Here is a 22,975-nt window from a genome sequence, read left to right on the forward strand (position 1 = left end):
TATTGTTACGCATGCTCAGATTTTATTGATAAACAAGAGCAAAATATTTAAATAAATATAACCGGCACAGCCTTCCGAACGTTTAGTCTGCTCTGATACTAAAATATATTTCTAATGAAAAACTATATTAAAACATTCTAGAAAATTTTAACATACAAAATTAGTAATATTTGTAATATTTGTAATGTTAGTAGTATTTTAACGTACAAAGTTGCTGGCACGTGCTGCTATCTGTGTACTATTATCACATTGTGATATTAACATACACAGAAAAAAAAAACTCGCCTAACCTTTTATATCTTTGTAGTTATTATTATAATATAATTTTTTTCAAATTTTCCTTAAAGCTATAAATATTTATACCTTACATAAATGGAGTGACGTTAGGAGCGGCTGACCCTGCTAGTTATATTATTACTTTTTATTATGTTTAAACACATGCGTATATTGGTGGTTCTCTGTAGGATAGATTATTGCTAATCGAGTTACATAGGTCCAAGCTTGTCAATTTTGAAGTTTTTGTATTCTTCTCATGTTTTTATTAATGGGTAATTGTAACGATAATGTTAAGTTGACACTGAACATACTGTACACAAAAATACCCTACAAAAATTTATTCTCCTACACGGAAAAATTATACATAGATATTTTCTACATAAGAATTCCCTACACACGTTTATGGTTATTTTTATTGCCTTGCAAAACTCTACAGAAGCGTATAACCTATTATTGTAACAATGGTATAACAATAGGTTATACGCTTGTGTAGAATTTTGCAGTGGAGTAAAAATAACCAAAAATGTGTGTAGGGAATTCTTATATAGAAAATATCTTTGTAGAATTATTCCGTGTACGAAAATAAGTTCATGTAGGGTATTTTTGTGTACAGTATGTTCGGCGTCGTTAAGTTCATGTTTGAAATTTGAACTATAAGATGTATGTATTTATGTTAATGTTATTTATGGCTATAATAACCAAAAAAAACAAGTACATATATTTATTATCTATGATCTAAAATACGTTTGGTGCTAATAGGAAAAGTCGATATTTTAAAAATTAATCACTGAAAATTGCTGTACGACATAGATAACCCAACCAATTTTTTTTTTTGATTTTCGGTTTTTATTATTCTTTACTGTCATGATTTTTTTCAAAACCTTGGACTATTTATTTTTGAAAATGTGATTCTATTTAAAATTAGCACCTTTTTTATCATAACAATTCAATGAAATGGTCAATCTTGAAAATCTTGCGGGAGAAAATAGAAAATTATAAGCTGTTGTAGAACCATTATTAACATATTTATTAAATAAATTATATATTTAAAAAAAATGAAAAAATATTTTTTTTTTTAAATCAAAAAATGGCCATTAAATCGGCTTTAATTGTCAAAATTAGAAAAAAAATTTCCCGAATTTTACTAATATAACTATATTTTTTAATAATAATTTCATATATATGTGTGTGTGTGTGTGTGTGTGTGTGGGCCTTTGCTGCGTGTTTTTATCGCTATCAAACTATTGTCGCTGTCAATTTCCTACATTTACACCCCCCCCCCCCCCACACACACCCCGTCACTCACGTGATTACTCACGCGTTTACTCACGCGATATCTCACTTTGCGATATACTAATATTACGATACGAGTGCGCAAAGTGGATCGTTCCCGCACAAGCAAAGTAGTGTGGTAGAGTAGTTTCACCCTCGTGGGGACAATATCGCCCGAGCGAAGCGAGTATCGTACGATATTTTATGAAATAACGTGAATAAACCGAGATTTATTGAGTGCATTTTTGCACGTGCGTGACCTAAATCGAGGTTTAGGCCACGGCGTGTCATAAACTATTATAACCAAAATGTCCATTTTTAAAAAAAAATATAAAAAACGCTTGCTTGTACAGGTAAAAAAAATGAAAAAGGCCTGCTGCTGAGGTTAGCGCCCAAGCGATTTTACGTGATATATTACATAAAATATTTATGCTATGAAAGGCAATATATAATATTGTAGTTATTTTGTATAAAATGATTGTTTAAATAAACTGTATATTATATTTATAGCAATCGAGTAAACTTGCTACAAGTAAAGGAAATATTATTAACTCCAGTAATGTTATCCAAAAGTACAAAAAGAGCATTTTATTACAAACAAGAAAGCAGCTTTGTCTCGATGATGCAAATGATGATGATAAATCTACCGATGAAGGTGTAATAAAAAAAAGGCGCATATCAGAAATGTGTGAAAACCTTAGTTTAGGGTAATCAAAATTTCTATTCAAAGGCTTATAATTATTTTAAAAACTTCTTAACGTCTGTAAATGTAAATAAACATGAGAATTTATACAATTGAATGTTAGCATGTTTAATAATGTTATTACTTTTAGACAGAAATTAATGGTTTTTAAATCGAATTTTAAATTAAAGAATTTCCTTAGTATAAATGTGTACCCTGCTAACAAAGTTAATAGAAGTTGATAGAAATCAATAAGATTTTTTATCGACTTGAGACTAACTTTTAATACCATTTTTCGCATTAGTACTTTATAAAAGGCGATAACATCGATATAAGTCGATAAAATTCTATATGAAAAAATTCAATAGAAATAGATGGAAGTTTAAGAAGATTGAGTCTATAGCTTTTAAGTGTGATTTTTCGTATAGAATTTTATCGACTTAAATCGATGTTATCACATTTTATCAAGTTCTAATGCAAAAAATGGTCTTAAAAGTTAGTCTCAAAGTCGAGAAAAAATCTTATTGATTTCTATCAACTTCTATTAACTTTTTTTAGCAGCGTACATACGTATATTTTTATATTTTTTTAATTATTTTTAATGCAAATGAAATAGTTTTAAAAATAATACAAATTATTTATTCTGGGTTGTAGTGCAATTGGTGATTCCACGAAATTACTAAACAATAAGGAGCCACGCATCGTTTTACAAAAGATACCATTAAATACAATGCCTACTCGAAACGATTCAATGTCATCTGGGTTTTCTACACTTCCATTAAAACTGTCGAGACAGAAGTCCCTTCAACTCGAACCTTTTTCTAAAATCAACTGCTCCTCACCTTCCTTACTTGCAATAAAACCTAAAGCGAAGTTACAGTCTTGCTTGTCACAAAATGTTACGCCAAAGTCACGATCGAATTCGAAAATAAAGTCACGGTCTAGGTTTAAGTCACGGTTTAGGTCTAAGTCACGGTCGAGGTCTAAGTCACGGTCTAGGTATAAGTCACGGTCGAGGTCTAAGACACGGTGTAGGACTAAGTCACGGTCTAGGTCACGGTCGAGGTCTAAGTCACGGTCGAGGTCTAAGACACGGTGTAGGACTAAGTCACGGTCTAGGTCTACGTTGCGATCTAGGTCTAAGTCACGGTCTAAATCTAACTCACAGTCATTGTCTAAGTCACTGTCAAGATTACAGTCACCGTCTAGAATGAAATCACGATCAAGATCACAGTCGCCGCCAGGAACGGAGTCGCTGTCAAGATTACGGGCACTTTCAAAGTCACAATCAAGATCACAGTCGCCGTCTGGATCGAAGTTACAATCTAACACTAAGTCACGCTCTAGGTCTAAGTCACGTTCTAGATCTAAGTCACGTTCAAGGTCAATTTCAAGTATCGTTGGTGGTGTGTCTTTCGACCTCTCAAGATTTTCGTCAAAATCAAGGTCTAAGTCACGTTCTAGGTCTAAGTCAAAGACAAGGTCAAAGTCAAAGTCACGTTCTAGGTCTAAGTCAAAGACAAGGTCAAAGTCAAAGTCAAGATCTGAGTCAAAGTCAACGTCTAAGTCACGTTCTAGATCTAAGTCAAAGTCAAGGTCAAAGTCACGTTCTATATCGAAGTCAAAGTCAAGGTCTAAGTCACGGTCTAGCTCAAAGTCACGGTCTAGGTCAAAGTCGAGGTCTAGGTCAAAGTCACGGTCTAGGTCTAATTCACGGTCAAGGTCAAAATCACGGTCTAGGACAAAATCACGGTCTAGCTCTAAGTCACGGTCCAGGTGTAATTCACGCTCTAGGTCTAAGTCACGATCTAGATCTAAGTCACGTTCAAGGTCAATTTCAAGTATCGTTGGTGGTGTGTCTTTCGACCTCTCAAGATTTTCGTCAAAATCAAGGTCTAAGTCACGTTCTAGGTCTAAGTCAAAGACAAGGTCAAAGTCAAAGTCACGTTCTAGGTCTAAGTCAAAGACAAGGTCAAAGTCAAAGTCAAGATCTGAGTCAAAGTCAACGTCTAAGTCACGTTCTAGATCTAAGTCAAAGTCAAGGTCAAAGTCACGTTCTATATCGAAGTCAAAGTCAAGGTCTAAGTCACGGTCTAGCTCAAAGTCGAGGTCTAGGTCAAAGTCACGGTCTAGGTCTAATTCACGGTCAAGGTCAAAATCACGGTCTAGCTCTAAGTCACGGTCTAGGACAAAATCACGGTCTAGCTCTAAGTCACGGTCCAGGTGTAATTCACGCTCTAGGTCTAAGTCACGATCTACGTCTAAGTCACGGTCTACGCCTAAGTCACGGTCTACGTCTAAGTCACGGTCTAGGTCAAAGTCACGGTCTAGGTCAAAATCACTGTGTACGTCAAAGTCACGGTCTCGTTCAAGCTCGCGGTCACGGGTAGGGTCACGAAATAATCCGCCATCCCGTTCTCCTTCTCTCTCTCCCCACCGTTCTAATGCTGGCGATGCCCTTGAGGATGGAAATCGATCTGGATCACAATCGCCTGTAAGACAGCAGCATGCACAAGTACAAGTGGAGGATGAAAATGATGATGGTAATAAAATTTTGTTGTTTATATGTGTATATACAAATACCGTGACAAAAAGTGGTTCTATTTCAAATTTAGTAAGCCAAAAATAAAAAATAAAATTTACAAATCTAAAATTTTTAAAATTTGGATTGATGCTTGCTCATTACATTCCAGTTTGCGGTTATTACTTAGTCTTTCAAAATCTAGAACATTATAAATATTTAGATTTATACCTAGATACACATAGTTTAAAATACTAATCCAAAACTACCGTAGATTTGGATGACGATGAAGTGGGCGAAGAAGATGCAAACTTTCCTGTGTTACAAAGATATAAGCCGAAACTATACAAACGATACAAGAAATATAATCTACTTACACCTGCAGGTACCAATTATTTTATAACACATGCATAAAAAAGACATTTTGCAGTATTTATTAAGTTTAGTTAAAATACAGTTTATCGAGCGACAGAAGAAAAGGAAGCAAAAGTGCTTTTTTTGTTCTGCCCTCACCGGAAGTACGCTATTATTTAATTAATTTGTTTTTTTCTTACAGCGACACCTGAACGATTTGATCGCTATGCCATAGTTGAAAATAATAAAGTAATAACTTTTCTTAAATCATGTGTATTTTACTTCAATATTATTCAGTAAATAATTATATTATTAATATGTAGGTGTACTTAGGACTAGGGTGCACCGCTGGAAAATATAGTTGGAAATTAAGCAAAAAAAAAGGCTTGTTGGTCTTTACCAGGGAGATGGCTAAATATTTGTGGAAAAATAAAGTTGAAAATATTTGCTTGGACATAACAAAAGTAAAAAATTCCATTCCTGGTCGAAGTCCTGTAAAATTGTGCTCACCAAGAAAATTGGAATTATATTTAAGTAAGCAAAATTAATTTTTCATTTTTTGCAACAATATAAAAAGTGTTATCTTTTTGTGAAATTTTCTGTGCGACAGAGTAAATATAAAAAGTTTCTTTCTGTTTACAGGCTTAGTTAAAGACTACATCAATACAGATGATCGTTACAAAAATTTGGAGGACGAAGTAAAGAGAGTAATGATAAGAGACAGTACACGAAGATTAAGTATTAACATAAGAGACAACAGGAGAAAAAGAATTCTTTTGAATGAACAACGTTAGATGAAAATAATACATTACACAATTATACGTTATGAAATAAAAGTTGTTTAATATTTCTGCATATGAAACTTTTTTCTTATTATGATTCTTTTTTTGTCTAGAACGATACAAGATCATCTGAAACGCGGGAAAAACATGGTTCTAAAAGTAATTTTTCCCCCCTGCACTTTGAATTTTTTCGGCTCAAGAAATTAGTCTGATTTTGCGATTCTTTATAAAAATAAAAATTGGGAACATACATTTGGCAGCTATCTAGAACGATTCAAAATCGTCTGAAACGCATAATAAACATGGTTCTAAAAGTAATTTTTCCCCCATGAACTTAGAATTTTTTCGGTTGAGGGACTTGGTCGGATTTTGCAAATCTTTCTAAAAAAAAATATTTTGAACATACATTTGGCAGCTATCTAGAACGATTCAAAATCGTCTGAAACGCATAAAAAACATGGTTCTAAAAGTTATTTTTTCCCCCATGAACTTAGAACTTTTTTCGGTTGAGGGACTTGGTCGGATTTTGCAAATCTTTCTAAAAAAAAAATATTTTGAACATACATTTGGCAGCTATCTAGAACGATTCAAAATCGTCTGAAACGCATAAAAAACATGGTTCTAAAAGTTATTTTTTCCCCCATGAACTTAGAACTTTTTTCGGTTAAGGACTTGGTCGGATTTTGCAAATCTTTCTAAAAAAAAAATATTTTGAACATACATTTGGCAGCTATCTAGAACGATTCAAAATCGTCTGAAACACGTACAAAAATGGTCTTTAAATTAATTTTTTCCGAGATGAACTTAGAATTTTTTTGAGTGACGGACTTAGTTAATTGACGCACTAGGTCAGATGAGATTTTGTCATGAGATCTCACGTGAGATCTCACGTGAGATCTCACCTGAGATCTCACCTGAGATTTGTCAATAGGGCCCTTATTACACAATATACTATTTCCTTCCTGTGTAGAAAGATTTAGACGTTATGGGGTATACTGATAGATTTGTTATTCTTGCCTGAGTGTAAAGAATTTTAGCTCTATTTTTCTTTTAATATATATGTAACCCTGTTAAAAAAAGGATCGAAACGAATCAAAGTTGATTGTAACTAATTACAACGGTTTGCTTCTTTCAATCCGTATCAAACCATATAACAGTAAATCAAAATACACAGTATACGATATTTATCAATATATGTATTCATAGAGCATTATTTCAATATAGTACACAATCTCTTTCAATATTAATTATATGAGCACGAATTGATACGGATTGGTATCAAGGGTCGCGACAGCGCCGCGCTGGCAAGAAAAAGTATGAAGTACGATATGTCGACGGCGCAACTCTATATACTTTGAAATTGGGTTTTCTTAACCTTAAAAAAAATCTCGAGAACATTTAAATCATTACTATTGCGTGTATGCGCAATCTGTTGGTATCTACTTGAATATATTAACCTAATTTTTCATGATTAAAAAGATACATCCAAAAATATTAAGTTATTAACTTAATATTGCAAGTTGAAAATTTGCTCGGTATATTTCTTTTCGTTCAGAGTTTCCACCCTCTCCCGATTTTTTCGTCTCCTCCGGTCACGTGACTTTCGATGAGTATTATATTCGGTTTTATACACCAGTGGTTAAAGTCGTTCATCTACTTTACCGACATTCGTCTTCTACTCGGCGACACACGCGATTATATGCATATAATAATGCTATACGATTATATGCGCGATGCCATCAATGTCTAAAGCAATAGTAGCATATTGTCTATCGAATAGATTAAGATTTCATGAAGTGCAATAGCAAGGAGGATATGCTTTGTAAAAGATGTGGAATCTCCCAAAAAAACTATTTTCAAAAGTGAAAACCTTGGCAAGAAAAAGACTAATAAACGTAGTGAAATCTCTAAATATTAAAATGTCAAGTAAATGTTTTTTGCTATACGCATTAAGATATAAAATTAAAGTTAAAATTAGTTTTCCCAAAAAATTATATCTTAATGCGTATTGCAAAAAACATTTACTTGACATTTTAATATTTAGATTTTTATTTCTTTAGACTTTTTATTACATGTTTTATTCATCATTAAAATATATTTATGCACATTAATCCCTGTTTGTAAATATCCAGACAACTAATTCATTTGAGTCTTATGATACGGATTTGTCATATTCAAAATGGATTCCACACCAAAGTTTCATATAGGTAATTGATATAGATTGCAATGTATTGAAACAGATTTCACACTATAATTTCATATAATTGATATAGATGCAGTATTGAAACAGATTTCACACTATATTTCATATAATTGTTATTGATTGTAATGTATTCAAACAGATTCATTCCCTAGTGGAAAAAAAATGTAATAAATTGTAATAAATTGTAATAAAACGTAGAACAATGTAAGAAAATGTAAGAAACTGTACTTTTTTGTTGGATTTCGGACCTTTTTTCTCATACGTTTTTGTACACTTTCTTACATTTTCAGATTTGTTAACTTTTTTTTACATTTTATTACATTTCATTACATTTTATTACATATGTTATTTTACCGCCTAATATAGTCAATATATTTTTTTAATTATTAATTTTAACAAAATGTAACAATGCATAAGAAATTGTATGAAAAAGTAAAAGGATGTAAGCAGAAGTAAGAAAATAAAAAAGTCGCTATTTTCTTATATAATATTACGCTTACAGACAATTTTTTACATTTTGTTATACTTTTTTACGTATGGTTACATTTGTCGTTTCAAAGATGAGACCCCCATGAAATCCTGGATCAATGGATTTGTAATAAATTGTAATAAAACGTAACAAAATGTAATAAAATGTAGCAAACTGTAATAAAACGTAAAAAATGTCCGAAATCCAACAAAAACGTACAAAATGGTATGATTTGTTACATTTTCTTATATTTTATATTACACTTTATTACATTTTTTATTTCCACTAGGGTTACTATATTTTTATTTACTGTTATGGTTTGAAACGTATTTAAACTAGCAAAACGCTCAAATCCATTACAATGCATTTGAATATGCTCCGATCCTTTTTTTAAACAAGGGATCACAATGAAATGTACCTGCTCATTTTTCCCGAGGTTCAATCCGTTCCAATCCTTTCTTTTAATGAGGGATACATGAAAGAAAGTATGAAAAACATAAGAAATTGTAATTTAGTGTTTTGGTTATTATTGGTATTTAAGGCGATGTGGGAGTTAAAAACGCTGTTTTTCTGATCAAGAAAGAAATCATCAATTGGACTCATATTTTTACAAAAAGTTTCAAAAACAAATGGTTGTTCATGTAATTTCAGCGTTAACCTTAAAACTAAGTAGTACTTTAATTTTACCCAAAAATTTTTTATTATTTTAATTTTCATCAATATAAACATCGAAGCTCCATTATATTTAGTTTAATAAATCATTTTACTGAAAGAAAAAGTTAGATCGACATTTCATTCAATAGAATGCAAAGCAAAAGCCCTGACATCTTAATAAATTTTTATTACATTTTTTTACATATAAATTTAAGCATAATCAACAAAGTATAATGAAATAAGATGCAAGAAAATATTAACAATACAGCATAATAAACTTGGAAAAACAGTAGTATCATTAAAACTTCAACCATTCTTATCAATAATATTATTAAAATACATGCAAAATTAAAATTACTTTACTTCCTGCCAGTATAAGATATTTTTTTAAATCTGCGACTTTACACTTATTTTATTATTAAAAACTTGTAACAGTTATTGGTGTGCAGGTATATACACAAACATATATATATATATATATATATATATACGCACACACACACATTTAGCAAAATTATTGGTATGAGTGTGTGCGTGTGTAGATTTATATCAATAATTTATTATACAAAGTACTTAATAATTTGTATTTTTATATAATCACACATTATTACCATAGAATTGTTTAAATGTTTTAAAAAGATATTACTAATACATTAACATTTTAGTACTAACAATAGCGCTACAAAATCTTTTATTAAACAAAATTGTATGGTAGCATATCAGTGTTTTGAAATAACCCTTAGCCATTATTAGTAAAAAGATAAACAATCTTTTATTACCATAAGAAAAACAGTAATTTTAATACCAATAAATTATTTTTTTGCAATGAAATTTTATTGAAACTAGAATAGAATCAGAAATGGATTAGCAAAACAATATTTTAATTAACTTTATCTATTTCTATACTTTATTTACAACAAATTAGTATATTTATAATATTATTTTATGTGCTAACCTATATTTTTTAACACTTTTCGAAGACAGATTTATCAGTTTTAATTGATTTATTATTTTAAATCACAAATGTCACATTAAATTATTAAGTAAATTGTAATATTCACCTCAACATTGTTTTATTACATTGTTATATAGAAACTTAACATAATGATCAAAGTATAATCATCCTATAATTCGATGATATAGTTAATTTCACCAGAACTATCCATGCAGGTAAAGATATACCTCCAGCAACTTGGGTTGGCCAACTGAGTATTGGTTCAAGGGGCCAAAGATAACCTGTAGGAAATATAAGAACAGGATCTTTCCTAAAAAAAAGAAGAAGGACTGATGCAAAAATACCCTGAAACGGTTTAAAAAAAATTTAAAGAAATATTCCCGGTTTTTAATCACAATTTGCTTTATATTCTTATATACATGCATACACACATTTATGATCCAAGCGCCATAAGTTAAAAATAGTTCTAGTTTGAATTTTGATGTTGAACGAGCATTTACTGCAACAAAATAAATATACATTTATATATATATATCTATACATATTTTTTAAATACTAACACTGCATATTAAAATACTTTGCTGTTTAGCTATAGCCTGTAATTTAATATACTTTCTTTGTAATTTTGCGTATTTTGAAAATTCATCAACTATGGATATACTATTCATTTCTTTCTTTGTATTAATTAAATCTTTCCTCAAAATTTGTTCTTCGTTTGATTCTAAGAAAAACCAACTTATTACCTATAAATCATTTACAATATAATTAACAAATCAACAATTAATATCACAATTATTTTAAAACATATATCATGTGCATACTATTTTAACTATACATGCAACAAAAATATCTAAAACGCAACTTGAAGTTGCCAAAATTAATAAAGACATTTTTTAAATAACATATGATTGATATTCGAATCGTTCACTTGTTCTGATAAATATAACATATAAAGTTTCTTTTCTATTAATATCTATTAATTCTATTAATCTATTAATAAAATTAATAAAATTATAATGAATGCATGGATGAGATGAAGATTTAAATACAAGAGCAAGGAAACGACAGAGAACGAACGCACGAAGTTGAAGACTAGATAGTAGATACAGAAGAACGAACGGAAACAGTTAACGACATATAGTGAAAACGGCTGCCAGGCTGCTGTCGGCTGTCGCATACCGCCCATACCGGCCTGAGAGAGTCGAAAAACCTTGTGCTTACGCCACTAGGGGTGCTACTAGAAACAGGCGGGCGAATTTATGCATCATTTCCACTACATTTCTAATTTGTAAACAGAAAAAGTGCAAGCATTTTAAAATCCAGCGAGACGCTAAGGGCTATCACACTTTAAAGGAATAAAGGCACAGCGAGCAATACGCTGGAACAGCAGCGTCTCTGTTCCTTTATATGTGCCTGAACCTTTCTACAATGCGTTCCGTTCTGTCTGTTCTGTTCTGTGCGAAGGGAGGCAAGCGAGAGCAATGTTAGCCTCTAAATGAAAGCTCTTAAACTTACCTACCCCACACGCCGCGAATTTTTATGGGGGAATATTCATTTAGTAAATACTCCAGCACATCGGAGGATGGCATGCGAAGGCGAGAACGCTATCTTGATTTAAAACACACCTACACCTCGAGCCACGAGTTCTATACAAAAAATATACTGTTTTAAATAGAAAGAACATCGAAGAGAGCCGGACGAGAGCAAGCCGTCGCTTAAAACAAAAGTTTCCGCACCCGCCTACTCCACTAGCCGCATATGTTGAAGGCAAAAATATATTACTTAACGAAATACGCCAGCATATCAAAGGGAGGCAAAACGACAACAATGATAGTATTTTAAAAATAACTGAAATAGGATACCCTACGCTTCGCGAGTTCTCTGCAAGAAAATATTTCTATTTGAAAAATATGCCGTATATCGAAGGGTGGCGAGTGAAATTGAAGGTGGCGTTTGAAACGAGCGCTCTTAAACTCACCTATACCATGCGCCGCAAAATACTCCATACGTCACCGTCACTATACGATCTAACATTTAAATATACTTTGGCAAAATTAAAAAAAAATTCCGCACGCGTCGCAATTTGTTTTCGAGTGGGATAATAGTGTAAATGAAAAATGTTATTTTCCTACCGTTACTCAAGTATATACTCGCGATAATACGTGAACGTGATAAATTTTCATGGATGTAACAATATTAAGAGCATTATTTACTCGTTTATTGGCAGCTCTTACGGGACGTATAAACCCTCACCCGCTAGTTTCATAAGGAGCGCAGTTTCACTATATCTGTAGTCTATACATCTAAGACTAATGTGTTACTCAAAGCTCCCAGAATTTCATAATTTATTCAAGCTATATCTCTGTACATCGAAGTAAGGAAACATTTGATGTGCCGAGGTGTAGTTTTTAGTATATTACGATACGTGTGACCTAAGTATAACCCGATTATTGCACGGCGTGTATTAACGCCCGAGCGCAGCAAGAGTAATAAAACACCGTGCACTAATGGGCTGATTAGTACACAAGTATCGTATACAATTTTATAGTACAGCTGCTTAAATCCGCTAAGTCACGCCTATCCGTAATCTAAGTAGTCCATTATTCTACCGTGAGATTAGCGCACGAGCGTAGCGAGTGCGATATAAACGGTGCAATAATGGACTACTTAGGTCACGGATAGGCGTGACTTAAACGCGGATTAAAGCTACACTGTGCTATTAAATAAATTATTAAACTTGGAGTGTATGGGGTAAGTGGGTTTAAGCGTTTTGGGTTTAGGTTCATTTCTCGCTTTGCTTACCTTCCTTCGATGTACCAACGTGTAGCTTAAATAAATTATTAAACTTGGAGAGCATAGGGTAATTGGGTTTAGATTTATTCCTTGCTTTTTCGCCTTCCTTTGATGTGCGAGGTGTAGTTTAAATAAATTATTACACTCGGAGAGCGTGGGGTAATTGGGTTGAAGCGTTTTGGATTTTGATTTATTCCTCGCTTCACTCGTCTTCCTTCGATGTGCCGACGTGTTTTTAAAATAAATTATTGTATTCGGGAAGCGTGGGGTAATTGGATTTACACATTTAGGTTTTAGATTCATTCCTCGCTTCACTCGTCTTCCTTCGATGTTCCGACGTGTTTTTAAAATAAATTATTGTATTCGGGGAGCGTGGGGTAATTGGGTTTACACATTTAGGTTTTAGATTCATTCCTCGCTTAGCTCGCCTTCCTTCGATGTGCTGTGTTTTTAAAAAATTTTTGTTTACTCGGGGAGCGTGGGGTAATTGGGTTTACACATTTAGGTTTTAGATTTATTCTTCGCTAAGCTCGCCTTCTTTCGATGTGCCGACGTGTTTTTAAAATAAATTTTTTCACTCGGCGAGCGTGGGGTACTTTGGTTTTAGTATTTTGGGTTTAGATTTATTCCTCGCTTTGCTTGCCTTCCCCCGATGTGCCAACGTAGTCTTTTGGTGAATGTTTTTTTAAAAAAAGGTCGTGTGGAGAACGTTAGTTGAACAATTTTGGCCTTACATTTTATCCTCGCCTCTCTCCGATGTGCCAATACTGAAAAAAAACACAGCCGTTTCTACTGTAAAACATGGTAGTTTTAGCGAGTGCGCCACAGTAGCGACTTTTCAGTAAAAACAACGAGTGTTCACTGGTAGTTTTGGCAGGTCTCGGCGAGCTGTCTCTATCTCGAGGATATTTAGGTTATGTATCACCTTTTAAAACACCAAAAATCTTAAGAAAATAATTTTTTTAATGAGTATTATGATAAAATATAAAGTAATGACCATTATGGGACTGATAAATAACAACATTCAAAATGTTCACGTAACTTATTTGCTAATAGTCACTCTGCATGCAATAAGAAAACTATTTTCTTAAGATTTTTTGTTGTTTAAAAGGTGATACATAACCTAAATATCCTCGAGATAGAGACAGCTCGCCGAGACCTGCCAAAACTATCAGTGGCCACTCGCTGTTTTTACTGAAAAGTCGCTACTGTGGTGACACTCGCTGCCGTGTTCTACGCAGAAACGGCTGTTTTTTCAGTGAATACAGTTTTAAAATAAAAAATTTATCAATATGAATCAATTAATATTTTTTTTGCCACAAAAACGGAATTATGATATCAGATTCGTGCTTAGCAACCCCAAAAACGGTATATAGTTGATTCTCTTCGTGCATTTTGCAAATCTGATATCAGATTCGTGATCAGCGTCCTTCGAAACCACAAGAATAACACTAGTGTTCGTTAAATCCTCAATTTTGCAATAATTTGCATAAACAATATTGTTTAAACAAATTAATTTTGCGAATCAGTTATTAGATTCGTGTTCAGCGACTCCAAAAACGGTATATATTTGACCTTTTTCGTGAATCATATGAAAAGAAGGTGAATTTTGCCATAATTTAGTTAAAAACAATTGTTTAAACAAATCATTTTGTAAAAATAGTAACAGATTTGTCATCAGAGACATTAACACCCCTAGAATAACACAAGTGTTTATTAAATCCTCAATTTTGCAATAATTTGCATAAACAGTATTGTTTAAATAAATAATTTTGCAAATCTGATATCAGATTCGTGTTCAGCGACCCTAAAAACCATAGGACTGATGTGCTCTGTCGTTTATTTCTGCGTACTTTCCCATTAATAAAAACACGACAAGAAACAAATTTTCAGAGCCATATAGTACAAAAACACATGCAGTGGTCAGCCATTTTGAATTTTTATTGTCAAATTTTGGTTTAGCGATGGCAAAAATAAGAAAAAACAAATTTTCAGAGCCATATAGTACAAAAACGCATGCCGTGGTCGGTCATTTTGGATCGGCTATTTTCAATTTTTATTTGTGTAGATTATAAATTTTAACAATCGATGCTTTTACTTATGCATTATCAATATTTATCCTGTTAAACCTGTAATTTACGTTTAATATTCGTTCCCTGGCGAGAAAAATCACGTGATTTATCACACGATCAATCACGTGATCAGTCACTTTAGTTCTCATATGATTTATCACGTGATTATTTGGCGTGATATCTCACATGAGAAATTTTATTTTTACTAAACAATTATGTAAAATAGATTTGTTAATAATCAAAATAAATTGACCGCAAAAAAATTAAAAAAAAACGTTTTCCTAACCGAAGATCGAACCCCGATCCTCAACTTCCCAATCTGTTATCTTACTGCCTGAGCTATTTGTGTAGTGTACTGTTTTTACCTAAAAATATGTTTGGAAATTCTAACGATTTTGGCAAACGAGTAGAATTAAGCATGTAACTATCAGCACGTTACCATCCGTCCTCGAATGGAGCGGCGGAAAATTCCGTAAAGTCGTTTAAAGCCGGATTGGAGAAGACATTATTAGATCCGCGTAATTGCGATGTAAGTTTAGATACTATTATTACTAGATACTTATTTTCTTATAAAATCACACCGTGCAGTACAACAGGCACAGCGCCTTGTAAGTTAATGTTTAATAGAAGTCTCAGAACTCAATTTGATGCTTTAAAGAATAGCCCAGTAGATAAATACTCGGAGAGGCAAATTAAAAACTTTCCTGCGAATAGAAAAATTGGTTTTAGCTTAGAAAAGCTTGTGTGGGTGAGAGACTATAGAAACCCTAATAAAGTAAGTTGGGTAAAGGCTGTGGATTTGAAGCAGCTAGGTAGCCGGAATCACATTTGTCGAACATTAGACGAAAGTTTAAAGTGGAAAAGGCACTGACCAAATTAGGAAAGCTATAGCAATGATTACGCAGAAATTGAAAAATTAAAGTTAGGACAGTCAAAAACATCGGGAAATTTGAAAATGTCATACGAGCCTATTATACAAAAAGATCGGGTTGTTCACATTACAGAAAGTATTATTTTGCCAAAGGAAGAGACTAAGGATAATGTAATTTTGAAGGGAAGAGAAAAATTTACTAGAGGAGAATTTGGGGAAAGCGAGGAAGTAGGGATTAGTTTGTCGAAAGAAAATGGTAACTCAAAAACCAGTGCGACGGTACGTTGTCCGTCGCAAGGCCGCCTCTTCCGAATACATAATGATTGCGTTCGCAATTATTAATGCGTGTGTGTGTTTTATTTTTGTGCGAGCGGACATCGGCAGAGGCATCGAGGAGAGAAAAGTAATTCGAGGGAACGGCAGAGCTACAAGGAGCAACGGCGACTTCCAGGAAAAGACAGCGAAGGAGAGTTTTCCGGGAACGCATGTCGCGTGCGCGATCTTGTATTTCTGCTGCGACAGAGAAAGCGTATGTTGTTCGTGAGTGTTAATAAGAGAGAGTAAAGAGAAGGGGCGAGCCCGCAGAAACAGCAAGTTTTTAGACTTGCAGCAATCTGCAAGGCTCGTTGGCCGACGTCGCGAGCCAATGGGGGAGCGCGCTGATTGGTCGCAAGCGGCGAGCGGGTCTGAGCGCGCGAGTCGCGGCGCACGGCCCGCCAGTGAGCCTCGGGCCGACCGCAAGGAAGGACGTGTGTGGAGAGAGAGAGAGAGAGAGAGAGAGAGAGAGAGAGAGAGAGAGAGAGAGAGAGAGAGAGAGAGAGAGAGAGAGAGTGAAAGTGCGAGGAGAGTTAGAGTAAGTGTTGGAGAGTCGGGGAGGCGCATTGTTGCGTGGAGAGCGAGATTTTTGACAATTTGTGTGAAGAATAAATAGAGAGAGTTAATAGAAGTGTTTTCATTTCAATTATCCTTGATTAACCCGACTCTAGAAGATCTAGCGGGACCTCCTCCGAGATCGTAATGAGATTCGGAAACGTTCTTATAAATTATAATGTCGCGGATTCGGGGCCGTGAAGCGAAAGACGAAAATTCGATTTGCGGATTTTGCCACGTCACACCAGAGACGTAGTCAAAGAGCCTTCGATTTCAAATGCGAGTCCGATTGAGAATGTAAGACAAAGCATGTCCGCAGATAAAATTAAAAAAAAATTTAGCTTGAATATTAATGAGCGTCCGAAGAGAATTGTCAAACCGCCCGATCGATTAAATTTATAATGTGCGTTCGCACTTGAGACGGAGAAGTGTAATATATAGGAGTATAGCTAGATAGCGCTCTAAACTATACGAGCTGAGGACAAGGTCTTGTTTTCTCAGACTCGTTTGTACTCTCAAGATGTTCAGACGTTATAAAGAAAGTTATATTAAAAACTCAAGATGGGTTAGTTTGGCGCGCTTGGAAGCGTCAGATGCAGTAGATGAGGTGATTGCAATTTGCAGTGTTTTTTGAGTAGAATCGAGTTAAAAGATGAGGAGGAGTAATACGAAGGAGAGAAAGGAAAAGGCGGGAAAACAACAGATAATAAAGTAAAGCTAAGGTGCGAAAAGGAACTAGCGCGCCACACGAGGCCTTACGGCCATGGTGGTTTGCCGCCTTGCATCGCGCTGCGATGCAAAGCGCGCAAAACGCTTCGCGTTTTGCTTGTAAGGCACGACCGCTAACGCTCGCGCTACGCGCTCGGCCGATCCACCGATCCACCGACGCTCGCGGTTTATTTTTAAATATATAGAAAGTACCCAACTAAAACAAACTTTTACGCGCGGAGAGCGAGAAAGTCAAAGCACTGCTGAGACATGGCAACGCTTCAGCCACGCTTCGAATTTTGTCACTATGAGTTTTTTCGGGTTACATATTTTCTACCTAGAAATCGGCAGTGGAGGGTTAGGCTTCGGCCGCGCAGTATAGTAAGTCCGTCTGTCCGTGCTCTGACACGAAATGCAGCGTTGCCATATCTTTATGCCCTCACGTGGCAAGTTGTGTGCAATGTACAAATCATACCTTTTCTACGTTTGCAGGAAGAGTGGGATTGCGCCAAGAAATAAGACCGCTTAACACTCATTGTGCTGTACTCTTAAAGAGTATTGTAACGACACAACCCCCTCCCTTTTAAAAACAAGCATAGTTGAAATACATGCTAAATTTCAGCATACATCCATGCATATATTTTTTTTTAAACGGAATTTTATTTTTAGGCTCAGAAACATCGAAAACATCAAAATCTTTAATGCGGAAATTCGCATCGTTATAAAGCTTTCTCTTTGAGAAAGTGCAAGAAAATATCAAAGTATCAAAAAGTATCAAGAGTATCGAAAAAAAGTATCAAAAAATGTAAAAAAGTATCAAGAGTATCGAAAAAAAGTATCAACAAAGTATTAACAAATGTCAAAAAGTATATCCTGAAATTTATCTAGTAGAAAAAGTTTTAAAGAAAAGTGTCAAATGTGTATATGTTAAGTGGTTAGGATTTAGTGATGAGCATAATAATTGGATAAATAAAAATGAGATTCTTTAACATAAGTGTATTAACATTTTTTTTTACATGGATAAAAACGATTAGGTTGTATTTATGTATTATTGTTCTGTACACGATGATAAAAAATATATCTTTGTAAAAGATAATTTGTGTATTATTCTTTCTTATTGAGTTGAAGATTTGAATTTAAAAGAAGATCCACCCTGATATGTAAAAAATAAACAGAGCTTATTTGCAAGTGCTGCAGAGTGTATTAAAAAACGCTTCATCTTTTAGAATTGCGGATGAAATTTTCTCTGGCATGAAGACTTGAAAGCTGTCTTCGAATTCAGCAACAATCTTCGTTCCGAACCTTGTCTTGACCTCTTTCAGTGCTGTCATCATATACTCATGATTTATTTCCAAGTCTGTCACTTTTTTTCTTGGCAAGAACTCTCGCTCAGCAATCTTGTTAAGTACAGATAAATCCATTCTGAAAAAAAAAAAATAAAAGTTCGTGTTAGAGAAAATGTTTCAATGACATGTATTAAGGGAGAACCAAGAAATAAAACTTACTTGTAGAGTTAGGTGAGTCTTGGTATCTTTGTGCAAGGTTGATTGTTCTCGTTCGCTTCGATTTCTCGAATGTGCTCTTCGCTCAGATCCGTCCGTTCATATACCCTATGTCCCACCGCAATTTCTGCCCCGTCCATTGCTTCTAGTAATATATCCCTTCTTTTTTCTTGTTCAGATCTTATCTAAAGATGGATCCCATTCGTGCACGAACTTGTCTGGAATATCATACTCAATCCTGATTAGTTCGCCTCCATTGCCATAGAGTGTTATCTCCTCTCGCAATGCACTGCTATTGCCTACTTCATTCTCCCTCTCACTTTCTCCCACTCTTTTCCTTCTGCAGCATTGTCATTAGCTGCGTTGTATCCCCCTCTAGGTGCATTGCAGCTTGCGCCATCTGTTCTTCCATAATATCTCCCTCTCATTTTTCTTCTACAGCATCCACCTCTACTTACATTGCATCTTGCACCATCTGTTTTTCCATAATTTTGTAATGTCCCCAGGGCAAAGTGTCTGTACTATGAGGCAGTAAGAATCTTTTATCATCGTGAGGACTTGACAAGAGCAATTTTTTCTTGTTTCTCAGTATGCACGATGTGTAATTTAGAACGAATATTACACTGCTCATGTTTTATAATAATAAGATCTTGAAGGCATCTTCGATAATCTTCAAACGTGATTGATTTTTTTACTACATTGGATTTTATACCTTTAGCTTTTTTCACTGTCTCGCCCCCATCAATCAGATTACTATACATTTTGCTTCTTAAACCTACAAATTCTGTCATAATCTTGCCACAGCATTCGTCTTTCTTCAATCCAGGAACTTTTTTATTAACACGTGGAATTCCAAACTGATTATTTTCATCATAGTCAGAAGTATCAAATATGTGTATATCATCTTTCATTATTTAATACATGTCTATATCTGCAACTTCATGTATTAAACTATCTGTACCTGTATAAAGAAGTTTACATTTTTCTCCAACGCTGTTTCATGCATGAGCAATGAAAATCATATACTAATGTTTTTGACAAATCGAGAATACAGAGGCCATTATATATTGGTTTCTTGATTGTTATACTCGTCCTCTTTAGCTGAATAGCGACCAAATTTTCATCGAAGATTGCGCAGCTATGAAAATTTGGTTGAGCTATACCTGCTTCTGCTCCATATCGATCAGCAAATTTATTTACTAAACGCACGTCAACGCGAGATTGCTTCCTCTCAATGCACTTTCCATAGACAGCATTGATTAATAATTTATAAAAAAGTTTTTCAAACTCATTTTTGGACTGTTTTCTCTTCTCTGTATTTAGATCAACATATGGTTTGAGCCAGCCCTTCCTGTACACCTAGACACCGCCCTCGAATGATTTATTTACCTTGACACCAAAAACCACGAAGTCCGCCGCCTAGACCTCGTCATCGGTCACCCTGTACATCTAGCACTTATAATCCGCGCCACTTGATATGATAGAAGTGTGTGGGAAAACAATATCCAACTACATTATTGGGACCTGATGTAACATACCGAATAGGGCGCCACCATTAAAACCACGGCTAACTCGCGACTCTCACAGTAGGCGCGACGCGCGAATTTCAAACGCACATTATAAAAACGTTGAAACTCGAAAACTCGGGAAGCCCTAGAAAACCGTAGAATGCGGGATTATCACTCATCGCTCGAAGTGCTATAGAACATAAACCGGGCGAGCCATAAAACGCCACAAAAACCAAGACCCGAGACGACGGTCAACGAGGGCCTGGGAATGCCCAGACGCCATCTGGCAGGATTAAGACGAGGCCTTTTTTCCCCGGTCTTGCCGCTTCCCATCACCACGGACGTCAGCATCCCTCTCCAGCACCCGGATCTACCAGGAGGAGGGAACGGAGGCTACGTGCGGCAGAGAAGAGCACCCCAGAGACAGATTGGTTCGAGCCGCGCTCCAGAGCGCTTCGCAGTTTTTCTGTACCTTTTGAGACTAAATAAACGCAAACTTAGTGCTTGTTCTAAGTTGTGCCCACAGTTGAAATCCAAGCTAGGCTATTTTCTTCTAACTAAAACCTGCTAAGAGCTGCTCCTGTCCCAACATCTCCCGGGAGCAACGCCGATTCAAAAGGCGCGCGCTCCACGCTACCACCTTTCACCAACCCAACACACCGGGCTATTACACTGACACACTTGCCCCGACCTCTCGCGGTGAGCAGCAGAGCTAGACGATCCCAGGTGAAAGCATTGCTTAGCATAGCAATTTAAGCTAAATTTGTCATATTTATTAATAATATAAGTGCAATGGACGTCAGAAAGTTCACACAATGTTAAAAAAATACTAATTATCACTGTTAACAATTCTTGTGCGGTGGGAAATTGTAGGAGCAGAGAAAACAAGAATTGAAATCTCAGTTTTCATCGTTTCTCTGTGTAAACAAGCAGAAGTAGTATTTGGCAATCCCGAAAAAAATCTGTCATTAATGCACAGAAAATTGCTTTAAACATTAGCAACAAGAAATTAATAATAAATGCCCTCGTAGAATATTGAGGCTAATATTCAACTCCACGCTCAACACTCACACCGACATGTACACCTTTTATATGGGTTTGGATATTAGAAACATCAAGTAAAATTTGTGTGTTCAAGATTATCAATGATGAAGTGTAAATGTGATGATCTTGATAGATATTCCTAACTCAGTATTCGAGCCAGTCGCAGGCAGTATTTATCAGTATAATGCCTTATATGCATTGTATTCATGCAAAATGTTTGATTTGTGGTGTAAATACTTATTTTATTATGTAGAAACAGGCTAGCGTAACAATTTTTACTTGACTGTCATTGCTAGCTGATCCACATCTAACCCCATAGCTCTGAGGGCAAAATTTATAGATGAGTGTTTATATGAAAATTTCAACTATAGCACTCAAGATAAAGACAAGAGGACATATCATTTTAACAACTTGAAACAAATCACCATGCAAAATTTCAGCCCTCTAAGTATGATAGTTTTTATTGAGAGCAAAATCAAATTCACAATGATTGTACGATTACTTTTTTCAATTTTTCTTTTTGCTCTCAATCGGGAACAGACATGATTTATAAAACCTTCTTTAAAATGAAGTTAAGAATAAATCTTACTGTCGGAATTTGATTGTCTACTCAAGCCTCAATCAGCTTACTGACTCACTACGGCGCACAGTGTCGGAAATTGGACAAAATTCGCTCAACTGCTGGTTTCGCAAGGTATCCCCCTAAAACCACTTGAAAAGGGTTCCCTGATACTCCTAAAAACAGGTGTCACTGCGATAATTTTGATATTTTCATTCCCGCATTTGTAGGCAACGATAGACCAATGACACCTCATTTCACCATTTTCTCGAATTTGTCATAATCGTGTAAAGTTGTATATATGTATATATAACTTCATATATACCCATATATATACCATTATACTATATATATATATATATATATATATATATATATATATATATATATATATATATATATATATATATATATATATATATATATATATATATATATATATATATATATATATATATATATATATATATATATATATATATATATATATATATATATATTATTTATACGAATAAATGGATGGTTCTCTGTGAAATCGAGAACTAAAAAATTAATATAGCCATAAGTTTGAGAATATGTTCTATAGATATCCAAATAGTCTTATGAATTTTTTCAGACTTTTTTCATCGATACTCTTCGAGTTATAGGGGGTCAAAAGCAGGTGCTAAGCATTTTCTGCGTTTTTTGCCTATTTTGAATGATTGATAACTGCTCAGGGAAGCATTTTTCACTATAGACATAGGAATACTTTTTTTTGTAAAATTTTCTCACCTTTTCAATAAAAATATCCTTAAAGTTATATATATATATATATATATATTTAGGCTACCTTATTTGCAATTTAAACCTTTAAATCCGAAATTCTGCTGGTTCGATCCCG

General features: G+C 34.5%; 1 protein-coding gene across 5 annotated transcripts; it reads right to left on the reverse strand.

Annotated features, from left to right (window-relative positions):
• Positions 1–10,198: 10,198 nt before the first annotated feature.
• LOC100113718 (tail-anchored protein insertion receptor WRB) lies at positions 10,199–11,729 on the reverse strand. Of its 5 annotated transcripts, none has more exons than XM_031925196.2 (4): positions 11,250–11,729; positions 10,746–10,911; positions 10,600–10,667; positions 10,199–10,478 (listed from the first exon to the last, which is right to left on the reverse strand). In XM_031925196.2, exons 1-4 carry the CDS (start codon positions 11,352–11,354, stop codon positions 10,431–10,433), a joined length of 387 nt encoding a protein of 128 aa, XP_031781056.1. In that variant the 5' UTR covers positions 11,355–11,729; the 3' UTR covers positions 10,199–10,430. The 5 variants fall into 5 exon arrangements, with proteins under 5 accessions (XP_031781056.1, XP_016842909.1, XP_016842908.1 ...); XM_016987420.3 differs by having other exon boundaries at positions 10,199–10,450; positions 11,250–11,453; XM_016987419.1 differs by having other exon boundaries at positions 10,199–10,513; positions 11,250–11,369.
• Positions 11,730–22,975: the final 11,246 nt, after the last annotated feature.

The sequence above is a fragment of the Nasonia vitripennis genome (assembly GCF_009193385.2).
Source record: "Nasonia vitripennis strain AsymCx chromosome 2 unlocalized genomic scaffold, Nvit_psr_1.1 chr2_random0007, whole genome shotgun sequence".
In the NCBI taxonomy this organism is placed as follows: Eukaryota; Metazoa; Arthropoda; class Insecta; order Hymenoptera; family Pteromalidae; genus Nasonia; species Nasonia vitripennis.

Bases quoted from the DNA above. Each gene is read 5' to 3' on its own strand.
- LOC100113718 (XM_016987419.1), bottom strand. From the start codon at position 11,354: ATGGGCGGTATGCGACAGCCGACAGCAGCCTGGCAGCCGTTTTCACTA. The intron at 10,912-11,249 runs GTGCGTTCGTTC...AATGATTTATAG, and splicing joins ACTATCTAGTCTTCAACTTC to GTAATAAGTTGGTTTTTCTT. The intron at 10,668-10,745 runs GTATTTTAATAT...ATTTTGTTGCAG, and splicing joins GGCTATAGCTAAACAGCAAA to TAAATGCTCGTTCAACATCA.